The sequence below is a fragment of the Lupinus angustifolius genome, chromosome LG01, assembly GCF_001865875.1.
Source record: "Lupinus angustifolius cultivar Tanjil chromosome LG01, LupAngTanjil_v1.0, whole genome shotgun sequence".
Taxonomy (NCBI): Eukaryota; Viridiplantae; Streptophyta; class Magnoliopsida; order Fabales; family Fabaceae; genus Lupinus; species Lupinus angustifolius.
This window is the reverse complement of record NC_032009.1, coordinates 22,409,978-22,437,445: the sequence shown is the minus strand read 5'-3', so window position 1 is coordinate 22,437,445 and position 27,468 is coordinate 22,409,978. Positions and strand designations below refer to the sequence as shown.

Here is a 27,468-nt window from a genome sequence, read left to right as displayed (position 1 = left end):
TCCTTCTCCTATGTTCTGCTATATAATGATGATTTAGGTAATCAATGACTTACCTTGCAGGTAGCAAACCTTATTTGATCACATTATGACTTCTTCAATCTTCCTTCTATATTGTCTCTTCCTTCTTACATTTACTTCATACTTTCTCACCCAAAACACAAACTATTCTTTACTTGTTATACCCGCACGAAAGTTAAGCATTTCAGCCCCAGCACATGATCACAAATATCACAAAACCCAGGTATGTTTATAGAAGAAAGTTAATATTAGAAATAAGATGCAACATATTCATAGAAGGAATAAAACAAAATTTCATCTTCAAATATGCACATGCACCTCTTTCCTTATTGTTTCTGTTGATTCCTAGAACATTGCAGTATAAAATGCAGGTAGCATATGAGGAAATGGAAAGTATACCTGAAAAGGAAGATTCCATGACAGTAGAATATAATAAGGGCAACAGTTACAGTCCCAATGATATTGTCTATCATACAGATTATCATGGAGTTACAACTCATCCAACTCCTAAACATCCTAAACCGTAGCAGCTTTTGTTTTACTTGGCTAGAGATTTATGCAGATATCTATAATAATAGTTCTTATTGTTCTTATTCTTATCAATATATAAATTAATGTGATGCATTATGTGGGGAGAAAAGAAGTTGTGATTTTGTTTATATACTTAAAGTTATTATATGACACAGTTTCATTGCTTGTGTAGTTTTTTTAACAGAATCTATGTATAACTTGTAAGCTATAGCTTTACATAATCATACCAAACTTGGTGAGTTTAGAAGGCTATTGATGTCACATTCAAGTAGATGAAAATGATCTCATGATTTTCATCTATTACTTGCTCAACCAGTGAGAATTGAAGAAAAATAAAACATTAGTGTTACAATTTATCATGAAGTGAAGCAATTCCATTAATAAATTGCTTTCTAGTCTTTCTATACTTCTGAAGTAGCATAGTGTTACTAGTTACTACATCAAATACCACCTCACTACAAAATCTGGACTTCACATTCAAAAAAGTAGATTCTAACATGCCTGTGTTTGGCACACAAAGAGAGTAGGTCTTCAATAATAGAAGATTTATTTGTGTTGTATCCACTACTAGTCCTTTTTTCCAGATGAAGAAGCCAAATCCATTGGTTTTTCTGAAATGCATCTTCATTTTTCTGATTTACCACTTATGTTACTTAGCAAGAGGTTTATAAATTAAGGTGGACAAATATTTCTCTGATTCTGAACAAGCATATTATAAACATGTGGTGCAAGGAAACTGCAACACTAAAGCATTCTTTTGGAAAGCAAAGATCAAATTTTGGAAAGATCCCAGTTGCAGCATGGAACATATTTACAGACACAAAGATCAAGTTTTTGAGACAGAGTTCAAGCCATCATAACATTGTCTTTTCAAGATTTCACCCCAAGTGCAAAATGTGCTACTACTTCCCGCTTAATGATATGCAGATATAATATTAATGAGTGAAACTCATTTAAATCATCAGAGAAACATAACCACAATAGTGTGAACTTAGCCAGTACAATGTTTCATATGCAATTAACAAACAGTATATGCCATTACAGTTCTTCTCTCATTTGCAGGTTTATTATCAAAGTAACACGCAAGCGACCACAGTTCAATTTCTAGGGCCAAATATCATCATTAGTTTCAAAAAATGTGCTTATAATCTACCAATCCCATGAGTAAAAGGAAATTCGGAGTAAGATAAAAAAAGAATTCATAGACTAATAGGAAGACCTGATGATAAAAATAATCTTCAAAAATAGAAGAAACTTAGTTATAACATATTTCCCATTAATCAATATAGTAAAAATCCTAGATTCACTTATGATATGTGACCATGAGGACAAAACAACAACAATATGAAAGGTTGATAATTTTGGGAGTATCTATCTTAACAAAACTCATCTTAATACACAATCAGATTAGGGGCCCAGTAAATTTCGACCCAATCAGAATTGAATATAATATAAAATGATATTGTATAAAATTTTTGACGCATACATTTTTTTTTCCATCAGAATTTTTAGAAAAAAGATTGGGTCCAAAATTTGAAACGAACTCAAGCCCAACTGGACCTGAATTCTTTTGATTATCAAATCCATATTCGGAATTTTTTTTATTTAGTAAATAAAACTTCACATGGCATTTCGGTAGTAACAGTGGCGAGGAGCTTGGTGTCTGACGGTGGCGAGGGACATTTCGTTCGGTTGATGCGGCGGAGACGATTTGAAACGGCGCTGCAGCAGGTACATAAATTAATTCATTCAACGCCTTATATTCACTCATTTTGATCCTGCAACTTTAATTTTCCCTGTGCTATTCGATCTAGTTTTCCATTTAAGCAATTATTCCTCTTCAATTAAGATTTATGGCTTACATTTTGAACGGTTCGGATTCCATCTTCGTTTCTATCAGATCAAGTTGAATTGATTATTGGTTGTGGTGGTAACATGCTTGCTTCTGTTATTTTGAAGAGTGTGACGATTATTTGTTTTGTTTTCATTTATGCTCGCATATTTGTTTAATTTTTTATCCTAGTCTGATTGAAACTTTGGTGTTTTTTACGTACAGAACAATCTAGTTTTACAAGTCTAGGATCCTTTCTCAATTTCATTTCAAACCTTATTACTAACATCTTATGCTAATATTAGCCTATAACCTAATACTAATTTTATTTTGCTTCAATAAGATAGAGGGTTTGAATTGTTCTGTAATGGTAAGTTTGTGACATTTGTGGCTTATTGAAATAAAAGCAATTCATCATATAATTTATCTTTTTAGAACAATTTATTCAGCAAACTATATTCTGCATCCTTAAAATGGTCTAGTTTATTGCTGCAATGGGTAATGTGTAAGTTCACCCATACTTGGAACAAAACATTAATTCTTCATTTTCAAATTTAAATTATGCTACATTTTGAACTAGTTTTGTTCTTCACCATTTGGGTGATAATCTGTCTTAAAAAATTTGGTAGCTTTTCTAGGTAAGTTTTGCTGATTAAACGAATAAATGCTGCAGGATTTTAATGGGAATCAGTAAAACAGAAATAAACTTGAGGAGGTTGCTTGCTGCTGCTCCTCAGCAGCAAAACCAGGCAAAACTTGCACATGTAAGTCTGATGATAAGTCTTCACAATTTTTTGTCAAGCGTGTCTGAGTTATGTTAATCTCATCTAGATTATAAGTTATAAGCTTTACTAATTTAGGTGAAATATATGTTATTATTTTGGTCATTTGTTAACTTTTGTGTTAGATATAAAAAACAACCCAAATCCTGGAGTTTCCACTATGGGGAGAGCTTTACCTAACCACCACCTCCAATTCGAGGGTTAGTTTCACAGCTATGCCTATGGAGACATATCCGGTTAAAGATCAAAGATATAAAAACCATTCATATACCTTAACCTAGATGCTTCAGCTTATCAGAGAGTTGGTATTAACATGATATCAGGACCTATATGACTAAGTTGGTCAGGAGTTTGATCCTCACCACCCCAATTCCTCTTAAAGTTGAATTTCAGCATAAGTTAGGGGGACCTATGTATTGTCCATAGTTCATTCCCAAAAAAGCTTTTGCATAAGGGGGCATGCTAGGTATAAAAACCATTTACGAGACTTAACCCAACATCTTAAGCTTTTGCATAAGGGGGATGCTAGAAAAGCTTACTCATTTGGTCACTCTGCAGTATGTTGCTACTTTGCGTGAACAAGTGGAACAATTGGCTGAAGAGAGGACACCCGAAGGCTTACCAAGGTAATTGTGTCTCATTATTTACAATTGATATACATAGATATCAAAGAGTTATAAGTGAGGCTACATAACTTCAATGTTTGTTTATAAATCATGGCACATTCATCTACTAATTATAGAGCTTGCAAATTGTACCCCTTATCATTAGTTTTACCACATTTTGGAGTTTTTGTCACATAAAACACTAGTCTAATGACTCTATTTATACTAATATTCTCGGTCAAGAGCAAGCAGGCAATTAGTAAATCCCAATGTAATAGCATGACTAACATATGAGATTCCTGACAGACTAATGATCCCATTATTCAAAGTTCCAAATAATGCTTGTAGGTCCTGAAGACTGTGAAATGAGTTGACTTATTTTTACATTATTTAGAGCAAATTCTCTTGAAAGCATGACTCTCATTGAACATCACTTATGTTGCAGGCAATACCTTGTTCAAGCTGTAATTTATCTCCCTTCTCCCTCTGTACTTTAATCTTTGATAAGATTTTGTACAAATGATCATGCTTTTTGACGTAAACTGTCTTGATAGTTTGTTTCCACTTCTACCTTTCTAGACCATTGATAATCCATGATCTTCTCCTCCTCTCCTTTTTAACTCTATTAATAAAAAAAATATTATATTCCTTTTACCTTTCATGTGTTCCTCTACTGAATATGTGTGCATTTATGTGTGTCTTATGACTCTGGTCATGCAGGATTTCAAAGGCAGTGTTAAATGATTATTCAGAGAAGATTGAAGCCATTGCTTCTAAATTGGTTGACCTTGTGGTGTGTATTTGCTATCTCATAGAGATATTTAAATGAAAGTGTTCAGACTAGACCTTTAAGGTTCCTTTGCTTGCACCATCTAAAACAAATTGTGTAAAACAAAGGGATAGTTTCATTAAAAGAAAGATCAAGTGTGTATTTGAAATTTCTATAACAGCTGGTGAAATAGAAAATATCTTATTTATTTTTATCTGTTTCTTAAAGGACAAACACATGAGTACAGTTATGCTATGGGATAGAATTAGTGTTATATGGCAAGCGTTGGGTAAAGACGTAGTTGGGGAAGGAGGAGCTAGAATGTAGAGCAGTTACATATCTAGGATGCCAAACAAACAAGCCCTCATTTACATTATTAAATAACTCAACTTCGATCTATTTCACTGCATGAATGTTGCATCCCTGTTATAGCTTACACCAACTAGATAATTGCTTCTCAAGATTTGTGGAGCGAAGTCTGGTCAGAGTGCCAGACATGTGCTTATATAAGCCACTGAAGTTAGTCAGTATTTCAAATTTATGTTGATACGGTATATGAAATTTAAGTTACTTTATTAAAGTAAAAATATTATACCAAAATTGATTTACAACGGTAAACTGGCTGTATATTCCATTTTGTGACTTGGCTGGAATGCATGATGAAGCAGCAAAATTTGCTCAATTTTTAGTATATCCTTTTCTTTTTTACCTCTGTATATCCATTTTAATTTTGACTAAATTGACATGCTTTTTATTGTTATTTAACCACTTGAACTTGATAACTAGCCTGACGTACAAGCCTCTGAGAAAGAAGCTGAAATGAATTCTGTTAAAGAAACCCCTTCTGAAATTGAGGGGAAAAAGCAGATTCCCCTTTCTTCGGGATTGAGAAGAAGGCCCGTGTAAGTTATAGTTAGCCTTTCAGTGTATTCTTTAGGCTGTTTTACTCTTACTCATAGGGTTCATTGAACAGACCTGTGTCAAGTACTGAAGATAGAGCACATGAGCCTGCTGAGACTGATCATTCATCACCTGTTAAATTGGATGTTTCAGCACATGCACACATTGAAAAGCATAGGTACTGTTTACTTGATTTGTTATTTAAAGTTTATATAGTGGTTTGTCAGTAGTGCAGTGCAGCAGAGAATTCATAACCTACAAACTTTATGGGCTGGTTTATGGTAAGGTAGAGAACAAGATAAGAGCATGATAAACTCTTATTATCTCTAGTGTTTTGTGCACACCATATAATGATGACATTGGTGTGGTAGTGGTAGTGATCTTCAGGTGTGAAGGCATGAGGGGAAAAACTGCATTATTCTATCTAACTCAGTTTCTTCCATGCAATAGAAAATACACCAGGTGAACATGATATGATAAATCAACATGATAACCTTACTCTATCTTGCTGACTAACCAAATTCTGAACTGCAACATCATAACGCAAACTATCTTATCATGTCTCTCTTTTTTTTTGGTCGGCATATCATGTCCACCAAACAAGACCTAGGTTCCTACATCAATTTGTTCACAAACAAATATATTTTTTTACGTGAGGTTGGCTACATGGATCTAACGACGTCATAATGTTCTATTATAAATCATGTTCATTAACAAATAATTGATCTCTAAATCCTTCTGAATTGTTTCACCTATGGTTTTTTTAGTCCCTCTATTCTATTAATTGGACTAACCTTCATTTGACATACTCTCTTTATTGGGGCTCTACTATTTTCCTATAGAGATGTCCAAACCACCTAAGGCGAGAGATTCTACTACCTTTTCTACAACATGAGCTATCCCAACTTTCTCTATAATGCATTTATTCATAATTCTATCTTATATAGTATGTTTGCTCATTCAACACAATATTTTCAATCCTATTAAATTGATTTTACTTTCTTGTTGATATTTTACTACCAAACATGCAGTCCCATACAACAATACAGACTTTATAACCGTGGGGTAAAAAAATAATTAGGTAAGGGCAATTATTGTACCAAAACCAAAATGTGTTAAGGTCATTTCTTGAATATATTATTGGACTTCTTGACATATTTGCCCAAGTAATATGGTGGATACTAGGAATGGGAGTTTATTTGGTCATCATTGACTAGTGTTAGTGATTTTTCTTAATCACTGTATTATGATACCAATATCCAAAATTGCTTTTATAATATGTGTGCAAATGTAATAGGATCATTAATTGTTATTGTCATTATTTTTTCCATCTCTCTGTACTTTTCATTTATTACATATCACTTGCTCTTTCATTGTTTCTCAATTGTATTTTCTAATCTACAGAAAGCTTCAAGAGGATTTGACTGATGAGATGGTGGTGTTGGCAAAGCAACTCAAAGAGAGTAGTCTCATCATGAACCAATCCCTGCAAAATACTGAAAAGGTATAATTCTCATATTTCCCAATATCTTGCTTTCTCACTTGTGTGATGTGAGTATCAACTATCAAGTACATGTTACAGTAGCGATTCATTGATCATAATCTCCTATTTCTCTTGATAATTATCTCATATTTGGTAGTCCAAACCATGCGGGATAATTTTGTTGTCCCACAAATTGTGTCACTGCATGTTCCATAAGCTTATGATTGGTTGAAAAAATATTTTGAAGTTAAAAAATTAATAATTAATTATTTTTCTGAACAACCATAGCTAATGGTACATGCAGTGACACAATTTGTCGGATAGCAGATGTGTACCCGAACCATGCAATAGTAAGTTGATGAATTGGTTGTGCATGGCTTGCAGATACTTGATTCTACAGAGCAGGCCATTGAGCATAGCTTGGCAAGCACAGGTCGTGCCAATGTGAGAGCAAAAGCAATATACTCAGAGAGTTCCAAGACTTCATGCTTAACCTGGCTTGTGATGTTTGTAATGACATGTGTATTCATCATGGTTATACTTCTAATACGTGTTACATAGATAGAATGTACTAGGTAAAAAAATGCCTTGCATTTTAGCTTTTCTCAGATTGAAGTTTTCTTTCTTTTCAGATGTTTAGATTTTCTGCTCGTTATGCTGTATGTCTTTCAATTTGTTCATATAATAACTGTATATTATACTTTACATCACATCAGACATGGCTATATACTGTATTTGGAACTATTGAAGTATTAATAGATGGGGTTTCTTTAATTTTTAATATGGTAATAGTTTTCTTTAAAAAGAAAATAGTATTATGCATTAGGATTGTTATTTTATTTATTCATCAATTATATAAAAAACATTAGATTGCATGAATATTAAACTCTTATTTAAATCCAATATAGAATTTATTTACAATTCTCAATTCATCTGATTTTAAAAAACATGACATAAAACAATGTTAAGGTGTACCTTTTTATCAAGCGATTGTTCTCAAGCACTAGAGCTTTAATCTTATCTATATTTACACTTAATTGTGAGTATATTTTTGGTACTATCAATGATTTTTCCTTACCTTTTGTTAATAAATTAATCTCTTTTAGGATGCTCTTCTCAATAAGTGTCGCTTCTAAGAATCAAACTTTCAATTTTTTAGTCATGTGGATTTTTACAATCAATAATTTGTTGGTAATTGTGGGTATTCATGTGGGTAACAAGTATTAGATACATAATGAATGAATTTTCAAGTTGTATGTATTTTATGATAATCAATAAGTAAAAATAATTATTACATGAATAATAGTTTATGTATATGATAAAATAGATTTTATATAATAAAAGTATATAATAGATATAATATTTATTAAAAATAAATGTTTAATGCATGGTAGTGTATAAGTCAGATATAGAATCTCGAATTAGAATTAGTTTAAAATATTGTGTTGAAAATGAATTAACTTGATAAAGGAACTATCATATCAGTTAAAATAGTTTCTGAATCCCTACATTGACAATTGTTATTAACTAAATGTTTACCCTTTTTCTCTACAGTGTTCACATTAAGTTTTGGTGAGTTATATTGTTAGTATTGATAATTGATTGTGGATGCAAATGAGTTCACTTTAGTTCTTCTAGAAGCTGATGCATTAATAAAAAAGACTAAAATGCAACAAGCTGCGGTAAGGTATGATGTAATGCAACTCAAATATATATGGTTTGCTAAATATTGATCCTTTTCAACCATTATACATTTATTTTAGAGGGTCACTCTCACATAACTTAAATGTTACGACAAATGCCATAGTTCCAATCCTAAAAATAATCCATAATTCATTACACATAAGAGTCTGTGTACTATTATACATTTCAGATTGACTAGTTATTTCATTTATTTTAACGTTTATATTAAATTTAGTAATTTACTAAACAATATATAATAGTGCCTTTGAGATTATTGTTAAATACTCCTGTTTAAAATTTGGTGCCTCCCATAAATTGAAAAATAAAGGGCAAAATAATATGACATCTTAAACCTTTTACTCACAATTAAATAAGATTTTTGGTGTAGTAATATAAGGTCCCACTAAATCTTCTTCAGGGATGACCAAAAGAAAATATTTAATTTCTAGGAACAACACTTATTGAAATGGATCCTTACTTAAAAATGATAAGAAATACTATTGTTAGTATAAAAAAATAACATTTTCATTATTGAAGTCAAAAGCAAAAACATGGAGGATTTCTGTGCAGAATGTTATCCGTGTCACTGGGGGACAACAGAAAGTTGTCAACCAAAATATTTGCATTGCATTTTCTTGGAGTATTCTAGGAAGCTTCACTTGTCACAATGCTTTTTACCAAGTACAACATAGTATACACTTCACTTGTAATAAATTTTGTGCTGATACTCAAGGTTGTTTCCACCTTTTTTTTTATCTTACCCTGCCTTTTTTTCTCCTTGCCATTGCTATTAACTTTGCTTGATTTCAATGGGAAACTGTTGTAGCATTCCAAACCATGATCCTCATCCACCCACCACCAATCAATCAGGTAAACAAATTTGCCATCTACACTTCCTTTCTTCATAATATACTTATGTTTCATGCTTTTGAAATCAAATATTTTCTAGGAAGAGGACAGAAAATTTGTTGGTCTTACGTGTACAAAGACAAGTACTCATTGTTTTTTGTGATTTTAACTCTCTTTTCATTTGCATCAACTTTTAATATTATTAAGTCATTGATCAAACAGAGAATCCAATTCTTGGCTTTATTTGGTTAGTGTCTCCCTTAGGAATCGATAGGCTTAAGTTAACATCTCACCCACTATGCCGGTTGTGGTGCAGCTCCTCTAGCCAAATGTTCTTCTAATAAGGAAATAAAATCGCACCCCGACAAGTATTTATAGCTTATGGCCTAGTAATAAAGGCTTGATTCTATGGATCTTCTCAATTAAAAGATCTCCTATATCGATAATACACATTCCAGTTGACCGAGTCTAATTCTAATTGTTTTGTTCCGAAGCAAAGATATCCACGGGGCGATTTGTTCTATTCAGATATTCACGACCAAGAAGTACTGAATTCTCTTTCTTTTCGGATTCGACAAGACTAAGATATGTAAGAGTAAACAAATCAAACTTTATTTGCAGCTTGGCTTAATTGAACAGTAGGGTAGCAGGTTTAAATTTGGCATCCTGCATACTGCATCTCTTTTAGCACCTTAGACCTTTATCATCATTTGTTACTTACATTAGTCTGCCTCAGGTAGCAGGCAATTTGTTGCTAGTGTCAGCAATACCAAATTATCACAAAATGGCAATTCTACTTCACTTGGGTGTGGCAACAACTCTGGGCAAATCAGCCACTTCTTTGGGCCAAGTAGCAGTAATAACACAAGCACATCTCTTTGGGGCTCGGAAAATAGCCAAGTCTCTCGAACAAGAGAGGAAGAGGAGTTCCCTAATGGGCAGATCTTGGATGTTGCAAACTTGACAGTATTTACTTTGGCGGAACTGCGGGCAGCAACTAAGAATTTCAGACGCGATAATTTGTTAGGAGAGGGAGGTTTTGGTAGAGTATACAGGGGTCGGATTAAGGAGAGAATAGGTTCGAGTAGTGGTAAGAAATTGACTGTTGCCATTAAGGTATTGAATTCTGATAGCATTCAAGGATTTGAGGAATGGCAGGTATTGAAATTAATTAACACTTCAAAACTAGAATCACTCCTTTTAGTGGTATATGCCTTGTAAATATCTTGATGCTTTTATTTTTTCGGTGCAGACGGAGGTGAATTTCTTAGGAAGGCTTCCTCATCCCAACCTTGTAAAGTTGTTGGGATTCGGGCGAGAGGGTAGTAAACTATTCCTCGTGTATGAGTATATGAAACGCAGAAGCTTAGATAACCACATATTTGGAAGTAAGAGATGATAACATTGTTCAGTAATAGGAAATATATTTTTCATTTTCCGTGACCTGCGCTTCGTGATTTCGGTTCTGCAGGTGCAAGTGTCAAACCACTTTCCTGGGACACAAGGCTAAAAATTATGATCGGAGCAGCAAAGGGATTGGCTTTTCTTCACACCTTAGAGAATAGAATTATATACAGAGATTTGAAGCCGTCGAATATACTACTTGACATGGTAACATCCATTTTATTCTTTTGGCATCAGATATCCAACAATCATATTTTGCTTTTACTCATCTTGAAAAATGAAAGGCAAATCAAATTCTGAACTCAATAGAATACAAAAAAATCACTCTAATTTTTTGTTTTTGCCAGACATATACAGCAAAATTAGCCGATTTTGGCTTAGCCAAATCTATTCCATATCCTCATCTGTCTCATGTAACAACAAGGATTAAGGGAACAAGTGGCTATGCTGCTCCTGAATACCTTAGCACAGGTAATGTCAACAAGTTTCTTCCTTCAGCTTAACCCTTCCTTAAAATTGATGCAGTGTTGTGAAAACGGGGCGTGACACTAATCTGTTCATGCAATCAAATATGAATAGGTCATCTGTATGTGAAAAGTGACGTGTATGCATTTGGGATTGTTTTATTAGAGATGCTGACTGGCTCGCGAATACGTGACATAATGCACGTCTCTCAGCCACAGTCCTTACAAAATTGGGTTAAATCAACTCTGTTAAATAGAGTGAAAATTAAAAGCACTATGGATTCAAGATTGAAAGGCAAGTATCCACAGAAATTAGCTTCAGCAGTTGCTCGAATTTCTTACAAATGCATACAAACAGATGTCAAAGTTAGGCCATCAATGGTAGAAGTTGTTGAAACACTGGAAAAGATTGAAGCAGCAAATGAGAAACCAGCTGACAGCATGAAGCAAGGACTCGTTCCCGGGCAGTCCAACAAAATCGATAGCCAGATGATGGTTAATTGAATCCATCAAGCACCATAGTATTCTTTGGCAGCTGATTAGTTGTGGTTTCACAGAGCTTATGGCTAAAGGTGCCTAATTGCACACATGTTTGTATGTAAAGAGTCTTTGTCTCTAAAGTAAGTAGGAGTATATTCATTATCACATCATTTATTGAGTTTATCTTTTGCATTTTATCAGATCAAGGATGGATATACTCTTATTTAATTACTTTAGGCAAACTCAATTTAAATCAACCTTATTCATGCATTGGCCTAGTATTGGTAAGTTTGTGATATACATGTCTATATATATATGCTCCTCAAGACTAGATAAAAGAGACTGAATTTGGCATGAGAAGATTAGTCTTGTACATTAATTTGAGAACCAGATCCTTTGTTCTCCATTAATTCTTCCTCTTGTTCTTCTAATTTGTACTGTACCATTCTCATTCTGTGAATAAAACTGTATATAAAAGTTATTGAGAAATTATTTCAAGTCTGTTATGGTTCAGATGTGGAGTTGAATATCATGTGTCCAAGTCCTGTTATGGACATTTAATTTAGAAAAATTAATTGGAGGTTTTATACTTCAAAATGAAAATTAACAATTTGAGGTTATCAACATATCACGTTGTATTTATTATATGATGTTGAAAACATATAAAAAAAATTGGACCCATATTCAATTGAGTCAGCTTTGATGAACTAAATACTTCAAAGAGATGTATTCTAATTGCATGAACAATTTTTCATCATCTTTACCAAAAATGAAATATCAATTTGTAATTTATGAATGTCAGTGAATAGTTTAGTGGATATTGTAGTCAAACTATATTATCACACGTTTGGTATATGTTACAAAATATTTATGAAAATAATGTAGTTTTTAGGGAACTCGTGGATAAGATTCAGGAAATCGTGGACCAGAAATGCAACTTCCCTGTGATGTGGTCCACGACTTCCCAAATTCGTGGATCTCATTCGCGAGTTCCCTAAAAACTACACTAATTCTGTAGTTATTTTGACTACACTATCCACTTAAATTTTTCATCTACAAAATTCTGTTCTCACAGCCTCCAATTCTTGGAATACTTTCCTCTACCCAATCTCATCTTTATCTAGTTGACTAGAAATTTCCAGCAAAGACTTTAAATTGATAAGCTTTAATATTTTATAAAAAGAAATAAACAAATGATTATTTTGTTTGAATGTTGCTTAATGATAATCAATTTGTTCATTTTATTTTTAAAATATATTAATAGAAATCCAAGAGACAATAATGGCTCGATCCAGTTTCCATGGGTGGCTAGCCTTTTTGTGAATTGCTAGCCATTGGAATGTGTTTCTGTCCAAATGGGCCCAATTGTAAAATAAGGATCCATTTTATGTGTATTTTTCCTACTAATAGCGGAAAATGTATACACTGACAGTGTAAAGATTTATACTCATGCACCTCATTATCCACCATTCATTTGGATTACATTATCTGAAAATTCAACCATAATAAAAAATCAATGGTGATGATACATCATACACTGTCAGTGCATACATTTTTTTCTCATCCTATAATTGATGGAAATGTAATTTTAATACTAGATTGACACTACTGGAACATTCCTATGGGCACCAATTAAGGAGATAAAAAATGTAGCTTTGTCAGAGAAAATGACAAATTTAATCTAGGAGAACTAATGAATTTAGATTTTCAATATAATTTTTCTTTATTGTTTTTTCTTAAAAGTGCTCTTATGTCATTTGTTAACTATATCATATATAAATTTTAAGAATAGTGTATTAACTTATTGCTTTGTGTATTCAAATATAGATGGATATGGTAAATGATAATCCCTTTGTTGAAAACTTCCAACATGAACATGCTGCATTATACTTCTTTTATTTTTGCTTAAGCTAATATATACATTAGAGTTTATCCAAAGTATTTACATTTGTGCACAATCATCAACCTGCTTCAAAATCACTAGGAAGAAAGGTTGATGGTTAAAGTAAAGAAGCTTGATTCCTAAGATGCCCAACAAGAATGGTTTAGGATACATCCTGGTTATTGATATGGAAATAACAATTATAATTTAACTTATTAAAGCTTAGTGAATTATAGAAGTGCATCATGAATCATTGATAGAGAGTATGTGATAAATTTCTTTAATCGAATTTTCTCAAATTAATATAGATTGTCCTAAATCATATCTCATATGTTGTCATATATTAATAAAATATGTTGTTATTATTGTTATTTTTACTTTAGTTTTATTGACACCAGACAACTTACTTTAAAGAGAGGATTGATCCTAATAGTAAAGTAAGAAAATAACATTTGTTTTGTGCCCATGTTCTTCAATCCCAAAAGAGAAAAATAGGAAGGTAGATTAAAAAACGGTTAAAGGTGGTAAATGGTAACCGGTATGGCAGAGAATAGAATATATAGCAAACAACCAAAGCAGCACCTTTTGAAGTAGGTCCCTTCAACAACACTTCACTCTCATGGAGTTTCTAAAATGGACAAAAGTAGGTACTATGGATCTATTACTCACCAATGACCCATCCACCACTCCATAAATGGCAAATCCTTTAACTTAATTTCTTATATTTCACAACCAAGTAAACCCTTCTTCTATCTCATGGTTTTAACACTTCTAGCTATATAGCTTCCAGAATAATCAACCACCCAGTAATCCCCTTGATTGAAAGAAATAAAGATAGATAGAGATAATTTCATGTGTTTGATTAATTACTAACAATTTAGGTATGGGATCCTTTGTCTCAAAGGGACACACTGTGTCCATATCCCTATCCAATGAAGTAACACTAAATAATATAAAAAAATAAATTTATGTTTTTATTTTTATTTTTTCAATGAAGTAAACATTTTGATTGGTTTGAGACACAGATAAACACACTAATAAATAAGATCCCCATCCAACAATTTAGGGAGTAAATTCTTTCCCGCTTAATACTACATTTTGTAACTATAGATACAAGCGTTTAAATTAAACAAATAATGGATTCGTCATGCACCATTTACAACTACTTGATTAGTTTCTAGTTCTACACATGAAATATTCAAAACAAAACAACATAGTAAAGATGCTACTAACAAAGAGAGGAAGATAAAAACAACTATAATGTGGTGCATAATTAATAAGTTAAAATATATATGTTTGATATATACCACTGCTCAAGAAAACGATGTGGTAAGCAAAGAGGTTTCTCTGATGTTGGGTTTGTGTTGCAGAAAAAAGACAGAAGCCAAATCGTGAGACACTTGAATGAACCCTTGAGAAGGTGCAATTCCATCATCACTTCTTCTAGCTACACGTGGTTTCTTTGGAGGTGGTGGACAAACCAATGGGGTCTTCAATATTTGAGATGGTGATGTTGGTGTGTGACACTCTTCTTGTTCTTCCTCCTTTACCTCATTTTTTGTCTCTAGATCCAATAGTTCCGTGCGGTGGCTGAAGGTTTTTGTAGCAGTAGCAACGGTTTTTATAGGCATAATTGGTCCAAAATCATCTAACTTTTCGAGACCCATTTGGTGCTAAAATTCAGAAACAAAAGGACTCTATTGGGTTAGTATTATTATAGTAGGAAAGTGTGTTTTGTGTGAGAGAGAGAGATCATAGAAGGTAAGGCGTGGAGAGAAGAATTGAGAGGGTGATGATGGAAGGTGGTGAAAGAGAGACAAATATATGAGAGAGAGTGTGAAGGTGGGGTACAGATGGGAATGATAATGACCAATAAATATTAGGATGAAAAAGTCGTATAACTAATTAACTATAGGTTGTATTTAATAGTACTGTAGATTTGTAGTTAAAATGAATACTTATATTACATGCAACTATACTGATACATAATGAGATACTGTTAAGATATATATATATAAATATTCCATCAATAGCATAAAGCGATTGGGAATTTGGGAGGTCTTGAGTTTTACTTCATGAGAATGCATTGTCAAATAATTAATAAGAGTTTTGTTGGTCCAGTATCACCAAATATTGAAGTATATTAAAAGTAAGAGAGAGAGAAATAATACGATGTAATTTCTCTTAGATATAATGATATAATACTTCTATCGATTCAATTTTAATTTTATTGCATTTAAATAAAATTATTATATGAGGAGACTGTATATATATAACATGCATGTTTCTGACAAAAAACCCTTATAAAATTAGATATATGATGAATAATTTGAAGTTGAATTAAAAGAAAAGGGAGAAAAGTAAGGAAAGAGAGTAAAAAAGTAAAAAAGAAAAGTAGAGGAATGGAGAGTAGGAAAAGGAAAGGATGTTGTTGATGTTAAGGAATAGTGTGTGAAAGTGAGTGTTAGAAAGTTAAATAAGACAACTTAGCTTGGTGTTGATGTGTTCTGCCCACAATACAATCAATGGTACTAGAGATTGATCCATCTGAGCCTCCATTGCAATTTGCCCTCTTTCAACACACACACATATATATATATATATATATATATATATATATATGTTCATGAACATTATATACTAATCCACAATTTTGCAGTGCTATATTTTTTATTAAGGAAAGAAATGTTTTAATAATAGCATAAGGGAAGTTCAATCTAATAGCTAGAAATAATGAATTTAGACCAAAACCTATAGAAGCAACACTACACTGCCAGTAATATAAAACCATAGTTTAAAACGTCATTGACTAAAGTCATAACTCGACATGATCTCACTTGAAATATAAAAGGCTTATGTATCCTTAGAGGATTCTAAGTCTCCATAAAACGTGGAAGTCACAACATGTAATTGAACTGTAGTCTACAAAAGCAGCATTTTTTCCCCTTCAATTCCCTCACTTGCCATTCAATACTTTAATTTGTCGTTTCATGCATGCAAATAAGATAGAAAACATAAAAATATATAGATAATTAGTCTATTTCATATTCCTTACAGGTTCCGAGAGCGTGTTGCCCATTACAATTGATACAAATGACAAAGCACAAAAGCTTAGATTTAAATCCAGATCAAATAACTCTATGCCGTTTTTGATAGCAATGACTAGAAAATACAATGTGGATAATTTAATTGTTAAGAAGCAAAAGATGTCTGAGCACATGATTCATAATTAGATGCATAAATCATATGTATGAATAACATTATTAAACTATCAGGTATACAATGGTATTTTTCTCTTAAAGGCATCGAGAAATATATAATATTTGAGTAATCGATAGTTAGGAAGAGCACTTTACTTAGACTTGTGAAATTTCATACTACCTTTTCGTGAAGGAATAGGGTATTGCTTGCTTAATTTGGAGTAATTGGAAAGAGTTTAGCTTACAGATGCTTAAGGAAATATTCTCAAATTAAAGGACATAGAAATATGTGACGATGAAAGTGTTGGTAATGATTAGGCTCCATTGTAAATTTAGTTATAATTTTCTTAATCAGCAATAAGATTCATTATAGCTGCAAATATTTATAGAGTTCAGATGGTCTCACATATTTGTAGAGATGTTGATATTTTTTCCTAGGTTATGAAGTTTAACATAATTAGTTTAGGATTTTTAGGTTACACTTTTCATATATTTGTTGTTTTGTAGGATTTCTGTTATTTGTTTTTTTTGTATGGTTAAGGATATTCTCTTACCTTGTGTTTAAGAAATTAATCACTTTCGGGATTCATAGTTATCCCTCTCAACAAATGTTATTCTCGATAATTAAACCATTAACATTTTGGTCATCCTAAAGATGTAGCAATTCATACACCACTAAACCAATGTCTTGCTAGTCGTTATTAGTTTTTTGATAGATTTTAAATTGAATATATAAAAAATTATGAAGAAATAAAAAACCTAACTTTAAAGTTGATGATTAATTATGCATGGGTAGAAATCATTAATAAAAGGTAATGATGCCTTGTTCATTTTTCTTCTGAAATCATAGAAAGCTAAAAAGAAAGGCTTATTATTTCTGACTCATTTTAAACTCTCGTTGACATCCAAAACCCCTATAAAATAAATTGGTAGGTAGTACTACCACCGTCCATGCATAGGTCAATTGTAACTCTAAAACCCTTTATGGTAGGATACGTTAATTCCATATAAGAATGAGTGTATACAAAAGTAGGATAGATTTTAAGACCATTTTCTTTAGTCACGGATAAGAATCCTATGCATGAAAGAATATATAGGACCTTCTTAGTCACTAGTGCCCCTATTTGGTAGGCCACACATCGCAGTCTCACTAACTCATTATGAGAGACGTGAGCCTCTAATCAACAATGTAGATTAGGAATTGGTGACTTTAAAAATGAATGATAATTTAGAAGAGGGAGAATTCTAACAAGTAAGGTATCCAATGAAGTTTGTCATTATGTACTATTAAAATGAACATGCATCCATTTCATTACATATTATATTCTTATGTTTTGTTTGTCTTGTATTTGAAACTTATCACATGCATTCCACACATGAAGAGTTAGAGTTTTTGTAAAATAATTCAATAAATAACATTCATTTTTGTGGACCATCGCCCACCTTCTTTCTCATATAGTAATGCTCACATGGTTTGTTGCAACTTGTTTGAGTACCTATAAGTATATTCATGTTTCAATAGGATTCAAAAAGTACATAACTGGTTTTTTTCTTTTTATAATCAAAATACATAACTGTCATTCTTAACCTAATTAAATATATGATTCAAATATTTATGAAAGTTAACTTTTATTTCACAATAATTACTTTATATAACAAGAGCTAGTATAACCTTAATTCCATAAGATATAAATTCACAACTAAAATACATTTTCTGGTTTTGAAGTTTTCACTCACTCACTTGATAAATAAGAGAGTAAAATTATAAGGTATGATTAGAGATGTAAATGAGGATCACTTCCAAAAAAATGGGTCTTTTAAATTTGATTATCATATTTGAATTCAATTTAAAATTAGAAACAAAAGTTTAAGAATTATAATATAAATAAAGTAAACCATTTTTTAATTCCTATTCTCCACCTTAAAAATTATAATTCTATAAGTAGATATGTCTAATGAAGAATAATACAAACAAAATTACATCATAGTCAAACGTCTTATATTTAACTTCTAGTCTATTTAACTCATCTTTATATTCCAGTTGACATCGTATGTGCCTTTTAATACATATTTTACTTATAAAAAAAATAATATTGACACCATCTGTTATTGTTACCATCACCACAATCTTTCAATATTGCCATTGTCATCATCATAATCATCATCGTTACCATCACAACCATAGTAGTATTTGCAACTAACTAATAAGTATCATCCATAAGCAGCAGCGGGGTTTACCCTATTGCTTTGTTTTCTATGATCTTTACACTAGTGCAGAAAAGCTTTTTAATATTGGTTAAAATCAACATTTAACATTGATTACCAAACTGATGTTAAAATGAGTAATGTTATAAACTTGGAAAGTTTTGATATCCGAATGTTGAAATTAGACAAAAGATAACAGTTATCTTTTAACTAATGTATTTTGTCCACTTTGACCATCTTTCAAACAAATAATAACTGATATATGTAGTCCATTATAACCATTAAGATCTAGTGTACTTAATTTGAGGTGACATAAAAATGAGTAGAATCAACGGAATGAATAAGCACTAAGCAATATTCATTAGTATCCATTTATCAACAGGAACCAATGGTGAAAGTTCTAGTTTGGTTGGCCCAGGTGAGAGTTACTAGCATTTTATCAAAAGGAACGCATCTGAAACTTGCATCTAGATTGAATAATTTGCTAATGTATTAAATATATAGCTAAGTTGCTGGTACAATTGCATTAGATAAGTTCTCAGCTATGTCAACCTGTTATAGCAGCAACTAGTGCACTTTCAGCAGAACGAATTATGCACTGTGAACAATTTGTGAAGAAACACAACACTATCAATCATTCCAACCCCACTAACTTCCTATATTATTGGCTAGCTCTTATGCATAGAGGCTACGTGATCATGGGTTTGGGATCCTCTCAGAGACAAGTATTACAAAAGTAATGGAAAAAGTAATATATTAAGATATTTTTATCTTGTATGGATGAAATAACATTCTTGTCATTAAAAATACAAGTAAAAATAAGTATTTGATCACTTATTCTAAATCATGCATCATACTAATAATAATAAAGCAAAAACAGAAAAATAATTTTTAATTGATATGACATGTTTTTATTAATATAATATATATATTTTTATTAATATAATATATATATTTTGGGACATGCTTTGTAATATCAAATCCATATTTGATGTATTATTGTTTCAAAGTTTTTTATTTATGATAGGGACAATAAAAGCGAAACAAATGGGGAATTCTCTTCTTTACCTGATAACTTAATGGCTTTTTTTTGTGTGGTGTCTTATAAACAAGGAATACGGTATGATTATAAAATAGGGTCAATTAATTATCAAATAATATTGATTAATTTTAATATTTTAGAAATTATTTTAATTATTAAAGAGTCCTTGTCAAAATGCCACATGGCGATCACAATTGGAATACATAATGAACCAAAGTGCATTTTAGTCATTTTGAAATTTAGCATGAATTGCCAACATGATGAAACTTTTGTAGTTTTTCCATCTGAAATCAATAAAAATATCAAATTCTGAATTTTGATTGAGAATTGAGAAAAAATACCGAGAAAAACATTATTAATGGGCCGTTTTGAATGGTAATCTTAGTTGGGCTACATGTCCCTTTTCAGACGCATATTCTATGGGCCATAGTCATAAAGTGACCTGGATAAGCAGTGCAAAATCATCAACTTAAGCTGCGACTTACTCATATGGTGTGATGAATGATATTTTGAGGAATTTCTCTGGAAATGGGAGGGATCAAATGGGAATTTTATACTCTGAAATCTATTTTTTTTTATGTTAAATGATTTATATACCCTTTTAACTCTCAATTATCAATTATCAATTATCAATTAAGAATATCTTTGGGAAATTAATAAATATTTGTAGAAGCTTTTTATATTAATAAAATATAAGATTGTGACTCATGAATGATCTACTCAAACATTGAGTATTAGGAATGTACTAATTTTTTTAGAGAAAATAATACATATATTTTGATCTTACATTTTGTTAATTATCATCAATTCTAAAATAAAAGAAGACATATGAATAATTAATAATGTACCCATTGTACAAAAAAGTTATATTAACATAATTTGACTCTACTTTTTATTCTAAACACAACCTTATTACATATATTTCAGGTTATATTAAAAGAGATAGTTAGGATGTGTTTGACACATAAATTAAAATTAGTTCAACATCATAATTTTGTGTTTGTAAATCATAAAAATAGAAATAAAGTATAGTTGTAAAGCTATACTAGATCTCAGGACGAGCATAAGGTCAAGAGTTCAATTCCTTGGAGCAACACTTGTTAGGAAGAACAATTATACACCTCGAAAATGATTAGCCTTATTTTTGCCTATTACTTTATTTTTTGATACTCCCTTCGCGGATCTCCCCTCTAATCCAATCAACCAATAGTTCCTTACCAAAAGGTAAGAGGATATCTTTGATGGTACAAAAAAACATCATAAAAATAGAAATAATTTTTTTGATAATTAAATAATAATTTTGATGATATCCATAGTCTAGTTTGTCCTAATTAAATTTTTTATATTTACACAACTTACAACACTGGTTTTTACGGTTTACATACAATATGCTTATATGCTCTAATTCTGCAGTATTCGTATGAACAAATATGAAAGATGTGTGGCAAATAAGTGACGTGGGAGAATCTATATTATCTAAAAATTCATGAAGCGCGTACTGTAGTGTTCACACAACATTTAGATTTTAGCATCTTTGCAATTTGCACAACTGAGTCAGTTCATTTATGTCTGAACAAAAACACTAGTAGCATTTTTATAATAAGGTTCTTGCAGAAAGATCTTTGCTGCTACCGCAGATCACTCAATACTGCCTCACTTACATGTGCATCAACGCCTACAATGCCGCCGAGTTAGCCTTATACATATATAATCAATCATATATTCATAGGTATTAAATAAAATACCATGACATTAGTTTGATGGTGTAAGAACTCGCTATATCTCTAGGATAATCATCAAAATGGTAAGAGTTCGATTCCTGGAAAAAATATTTGTTAGGAGGGATAACCATACACCCGAAAGAGATATTAGTTACTTACATGAGGGAATACGCTTGGTTCAAACAAAAATATATTAACTAAAATCTTATATTATTTTCTTTGAATCTGGTGAATTCCTTCTTGTTTATGAGCCCATTTAACTTAAGCTGGTGCCACTTTCTTACCTGTTAAATGTAAAAAAACAAAATATTAGTTCAAATACAAGTGAAGAAACACATCTATAAGATAGGACCAATAATAAAGATTAGAATCTCTTTGACTTCCTTTTCTCATGAGAGTTCCATTCACAATCATGTTTCTTTCTTGTCCAGTTTAAACACTACCAATCCATTTTCTCAAAATTCTCTGCTTCATATATCTTTCTATCTACCTTTGCCTACCATATACACCTAGCTTTAACCATGATTACTGGTAAGGACATTTATGATGTTTTTGCTGCAATTGTGCCACTATATGTGGCTATGATGTTAGCATATGGTTCAGTTAGGTGGTGGAAAATATTCACACCTGATCAATGTTCTGGTATAAACCGTTTTGTTGCTGTATTTGCAGTTCCACTCCTTTCTTTTCACTTCATATCAACCAATGACCCTTATGCTATGAACTACCACTTCATAGCAGCTGATTCTCTTCAAAAAGTTGTGATTTTGAGTGCTCTTTTTCTATGGAACACTTTCACAAAACGTGGTAGCCTTGATTGGACCATTACCCTATTCTCACTTTCAACTCTACCAAACACACTGGTCATGGGAATCCCTCTTTTAAAAGCCATGTATGGTGATTTCTCAGGGACACTCATGGTGCAAATTGTTGTGTTGCAAAGTGTTATATGGTACACTCTTATGTTGTTCATGTTTGAATATAGAGGTGCTAAGCTTCTCATAACAGAACAGTTCCCTGAGACTGCAGGGTCAATAACCTCATTCAGGGTTGATTCAGATGTTGTCTCACTCAATGGTAGAGAGCAACTTCAAACTGATGCTGATATAGGAGAAGATGGAAAACTTCATGTTGTGGTAAAAAGATCAGCAGCTTCATCTATGATATCTTCATTCAACAAGTCACACTTAACTTCTATGACACCAAGAGCTTCAAATCTCACTGGTGTTGAGATCTATTCTGTTCAGTCATCAAGAGAACCAACACCAAGAGCTTCAAGTTTTAACCAAACAGATTTTTATGCCATGTTTAATAGTAGAGCACCTAGTCCAAAACATGGTTACACAAATAGTTTCCAAAGCAATGGTTTTGGTGGTGATGTTTATTCACTGCAATCTTCAAAAGGGGCAACACCTAGGACTTCTAATTTTGAAGAGGAGACATTGAAGATGCATAAGAAGAGGGGTGGGAGGAGCATGAGTGGTGAGCTTTTTAATAATGGTGGTGGTTCTGTTTCTTCTTATCCACCACCAAATCCAATGTTTTCAGGGTCTACAAGTGGTGCCACAAAAAAGAAAGATAGCAATGGAAATGCTCCTAATAAGGAGTTACACATGTTTGTTTGGAGTTCAACTGCTTCTCCTGTTTCTGAAGGGAATCTGAGACATGCAGTTAATAGAGCTGCTTCTACTGACTTTGGAAACATTGATCCTTCCAAACCTATTCCACAAGAAACTGTTGCCTCAAAAGGTAACCTCATAATCACTTGCATATCATATGAGAATTATTTTTCCAAACATTGTTATTATACTTTCTCTTTCTTATTATTTCCTTTTTACCCTTTTTTCATAAAGTAAATTGTTAAGCTTAGATGTGTACAAAATAACCCTTTTTTAATGACCCCTAGTAAGACCCTTTTGAATATGTTATTTTTCTTCACTTTTTCTCCATTTACCCTCTTTAGTCTTTATAGTATTTGCATATAGATTTTAATTACAAACCCCATAAAAAAAATCTTATAGAAGCATTTGGAAATAATTTTGAATGTTCCATATATTTTGCATGCAGCTGTGCATGAATTAATTGAGAACATGAGTCCTGGTCGTAGAGGAAGTGAGGAGAGAGAGCTTGAAATTGAAGAAGGAACCAAATTTCCAACAAGTGGGTCTCCATATACATGCCAGAAGAAGGTGGATATGGAAGAAGGAGATGCAAACAAAAAGCAAAACATGCCACCAGCTAGTGTAATGACAAGGCTCATCCTCATCATGGTTTGGAGGAAACTCATAAGAAATCCTAATACCTACTCAAGTCTTTTGGGACTTATATGGTCTCTGATATCTTATAGGTATATGTCCCATAATCTTTTCTCTATTTTCTTTGTTTATAGGTAAAATGTTGTTTTTTTGTTCTTTTCTTTAATTTGTAGGGCTCTTCATTAATCATTTGGTTTTGTGCATGCATGCAGGTGGCACATTGAAATGCCAACTATTGTAAAAGGTTCCATCTCAATATTGTCTGATGCTGGTCTAGGAATGGCCATGTTTAGTCTAGGTAATTTTCTTGGACCTTCAAATCTCACTACTTTTGAATTCTTCCAATAAAAAATGGTGCACACATGAACTTTCTAACTAGTGGGGTCTCAGACATTACCCTCACAAATAAAGAAGTTATTTTTAGGATATTTAAATCGATGACATCCATGTGTGCTAAAGAAATTTCTTATAATTATATGCATGGAAACCATTTTTAATATATTGCTTTCTTAAGCAGGTTTGTTCATGGCATTACAACCCAAGATCATTGCATGTGGAAAATCTGTGGCTACATTTTCTATGGCTGTTAGGTTCTTGACAGGTCCAGCTGTCATTGCTGCAACCTCCATAGGCATCGGTCTCCGTGGAGTTCTTTTACATGTTGCAATTGTTCAGGTTCAATTAAACTAAATCTTCTTTATCAATTTTAATAAATAAAGTAAAGTGCAACTTCTAAATGACACTTTTATCCTTTTGAATATAATGAAATTACACTTTTACCAGTAAAAATAAGTGTAAAAACATGTATGTCTCTTCATTAATAGAGAGGATTTTTGTTCCTAAACCATATATATATATATATATATAGTTATTCATATGTGTGACACCCCATTTAATTTTTGCAGGCTGCTCTTCCCCAAGGTATTGTTCCATTTGTGTTTGCCAAAGAATACAATCTCCACGCAGATATACTCAGCACTGCGTAAGCTTTTTTTTTTAAGTTAAAAAATGCATATAGTTATGTGCAATGTGATTATGTGAATTTAAGGCACACTTAATTTTCAATATGTGCAGGGTTATATTTGGAATGCTAGTAGCATTGCCCATAACAATACTCTACTACGTGCTTCTTGGAGTCTAATCTATCTCATGGCATGCAAAATGGACCGAAGGAGTTGTAGAAGATATTGTATTTTAGTCAAGGAAATATTAAATTACTATATATAGTAGAGTGCAAGTTGTATTAATTGTTTCAATTTTACAGTCTATCTATTTTTATTTGGAAAAATCACTTCAGTTAGATAGGAAAACATGAGATTAGGCAGGTCAAATTTTTTGTCTTATTTTTGGTAACCCTAATATCAATGTAGCAAATTGCTCCTTTTGTTAAATCTTCTATAGTCTGCTGATATCAATTCCAGATCTAAATAAATTGTACTTTTGATTTTATTTGAGCAAGCTTAAAAGAGAAGAAGATAAAATATCTAGGGATATAAAAAAATAAGTTAAATAGTGTTCAACTATAAACAGATGAACAATATTTTAATGAAAGAACAAATATAATATTTGATGAAAGAATAAATACTTATGCATTATTTTATTCCTCAACAAAGAGATCCTCCTGCAACTCGAATTCATGACTTCAGGGATAAATAGTCATTATTCTCATGAGTCTATAGCTTACTGGTAATGACTCATGAGAATATCAATGTTATTTGTCCCTGAAGTCATAAGTTCGAGTCGTAAGAGGCTCCCTATTGTAGGGAATAAAATATTGTATGGTTATTTGTGGGTGACATATTTCAGTATATTCATACGTATATATATATATCCCCGAGCCCATATATATACTGAGTATCATCCACCAGTTTAACTATCATGCAGTATTTTATTTCCTATAAAAGAGAGTCTTTCACTGCTCGAACTTATAACCTTAAGAACAAATAGATATTTTTTCCTCAAAAGAGTTTGATGAATAAAATACTCTCATTGGGATCTTGTTCAACATAAAAAATGGTAAATGTTTACTGGCTTCATGTACATAATTTTTGGGGTAATATTCATGGAAAATTAGAATAGAAAACCGAGTAAAGTTGGTTGGTTGGCTAAATGTTATTTTAAATTGGTTGAGTTGAACATGTGATTGTCATTTTATAATTTGTACATTAACATGGTTGTCATTTTAGCATTGGTGGGGGAAAATTAGAATGAGCGAACCAAAAATGTATTGGTTGACCAAACAAGTTTCTTGGAAATGACAGACAAGAGCTCTTAACTATTCAAACGGACAATTTGATTAAATCGTAATCCTAAGTAGATACATTATGAATTTATGAGAGGTATGAATAGAATCATTTTTGCTTTTAACATGACCAGAAAAATACCCATTAATCAAACTTATGGGATTAGATCAGAAACATCGCATGTGCTAAGGTCCCTTATAACTTCATCAAGATGATCCATTCTTATTAGGATCATGATATAATTTATGTAAATATACAAGCACCATAATGAAAGTGTCTTATTAATTTTCAATATACAACGTCACAAAGTAAGTGTCTTTTAGGAAAATAATTTAATTTCCTTTTATCTCACTACTTAAAAAATCAAGACAACATTAATGATTATGTTTACAATTCTACCTATACTACATTATATTAAATATGTTTCTTATTTTATTAGTTAAAACTTTGAGAAAGATAACAGATTGGGATTGGCAGCATTGCACATGAAGGTTGTGCTAGTTCCCGGTACTTTGAGACATTTGTTGAATAAACTAAGATTGTTAACAGTTTGTGTAAACACTAGGGTAGACATAATGCATCCACTGACAGCAGAAACTCTGGTCCATGTGCTTATGTACTCGTTTTCAATTTATAATTTAGATGCATGTGTTTACAATACATTTGTCTATGCATATTTACAAGCATATTACTTATGCTTAAGTGTTAGTGACAAAGACAATAATATAAAAGTATTTGTATAGTTAATGTGATAAAGACAATGTGATAACTCTATGAACCCTGTCTCACAAGTTTGTCTGAGAGTATAATCTATTTCCATTCGACCAACCATTATTATAGGATCTATATGGTTTTTAACATTAAATTATAGAACATTTCTTTTTGGCATATGTCCATGTTGATTATGCTACATACCTCCTAAGATGTGAATGATGTGTTTCTTGTGTATGCACAGTAAACATCTCTTTAAGTCATTGTGCATGAGCCACAAGGTCTAAGAACAGGGTATATCTACAAAAGATCCTGATTGCACATTCAATACTTCAAACTACAAGTGCTTTTCAATATTTCAAGATAGTTAAATTAGATACTTTTCACAAGTGGAATAATTTATAGTACTT

At 31.9% G+C, this 27,468-nt stretch overlaps 3 protein-coding genes across 4 annotated transcripts; all 3 read left to right on the top strand.

Annotated features, from left to right (window-relative positions):
- LOC109355969 lies at positions 2,147-7,693 on the top strand. The gene is made up of 8 exons (XM_019599277.1): positions 2,147-2,280; positions 3,054-3,144; positions 3,721-3,788; positions 4,488-4,560; positions 5,323-5,438; positions 5,510-5,614; positions 6,841-6,940; positions 7,304-7,693. Exons 2-8 carry the CDS (start codon positions 3,061-3,063, stop codon positions 7,478-7,480), a joined length of 723 nt encoding a protein of 240 aa, XP_019454822.1. The 5' UTR covers positions 2,147-2,280; positions 3,054-3,060; the 3' UTR covers positions 7,481-7,693.
- Positions 9,189-12,312, top strand: LOC109355960 (probable serine/threonine-protein kinase CST). The gene is made up of 6 exons (XM_019599267.1): positions 9,189-9,472; positions 10,188-10,609; positions 10,704-10,839; positions 10,923-11,062; positions 11,203-11,326; positions 11,435-12,312. Exons 1-6 carry the CDS (start codon positions 9,412-9,414, stop codon positions 11,821-11,823), a joined length of 1,272 nt encoding a protein of 423 aa, XP_019454812.1. The 5' UTR covers positions 9,189-9,411; the 3' UTR covers positions 11,824-12,312.
- LOC109355945 (auxin efflux carrier component 2-like) lies at positions 22,344-25,254 on the top strand. Of its 2 annotated transcripts, XM_019599254.1 has the most exons (7): positions 22,344-22,769; positions 22,863-23,598; positions 23,917-24,196; positions 24,317-24,402; positions 24,622-24,779; positions 25,010-25,086; positions 25,179-25,254. In XM_019599254.1, exons 1-7 carry the CDS (start codon positions 22,371-22,373, stop codon positions 25,243-25,245), a joined length of 1,803 nt encoding a protein of 600 aa, XP_019454799.1. In that variant the 5' UTR covers positions 22,344-22,370; the 3' UTR covers positions 25,246-25,254. The 2 variants fall into 2 exon arrangements, with proteins under 2 accessions (XP_019454799.1, XP_019454790.1); XM_019599245.1 differs by having other exon boundaries at positions 22,344-23,598.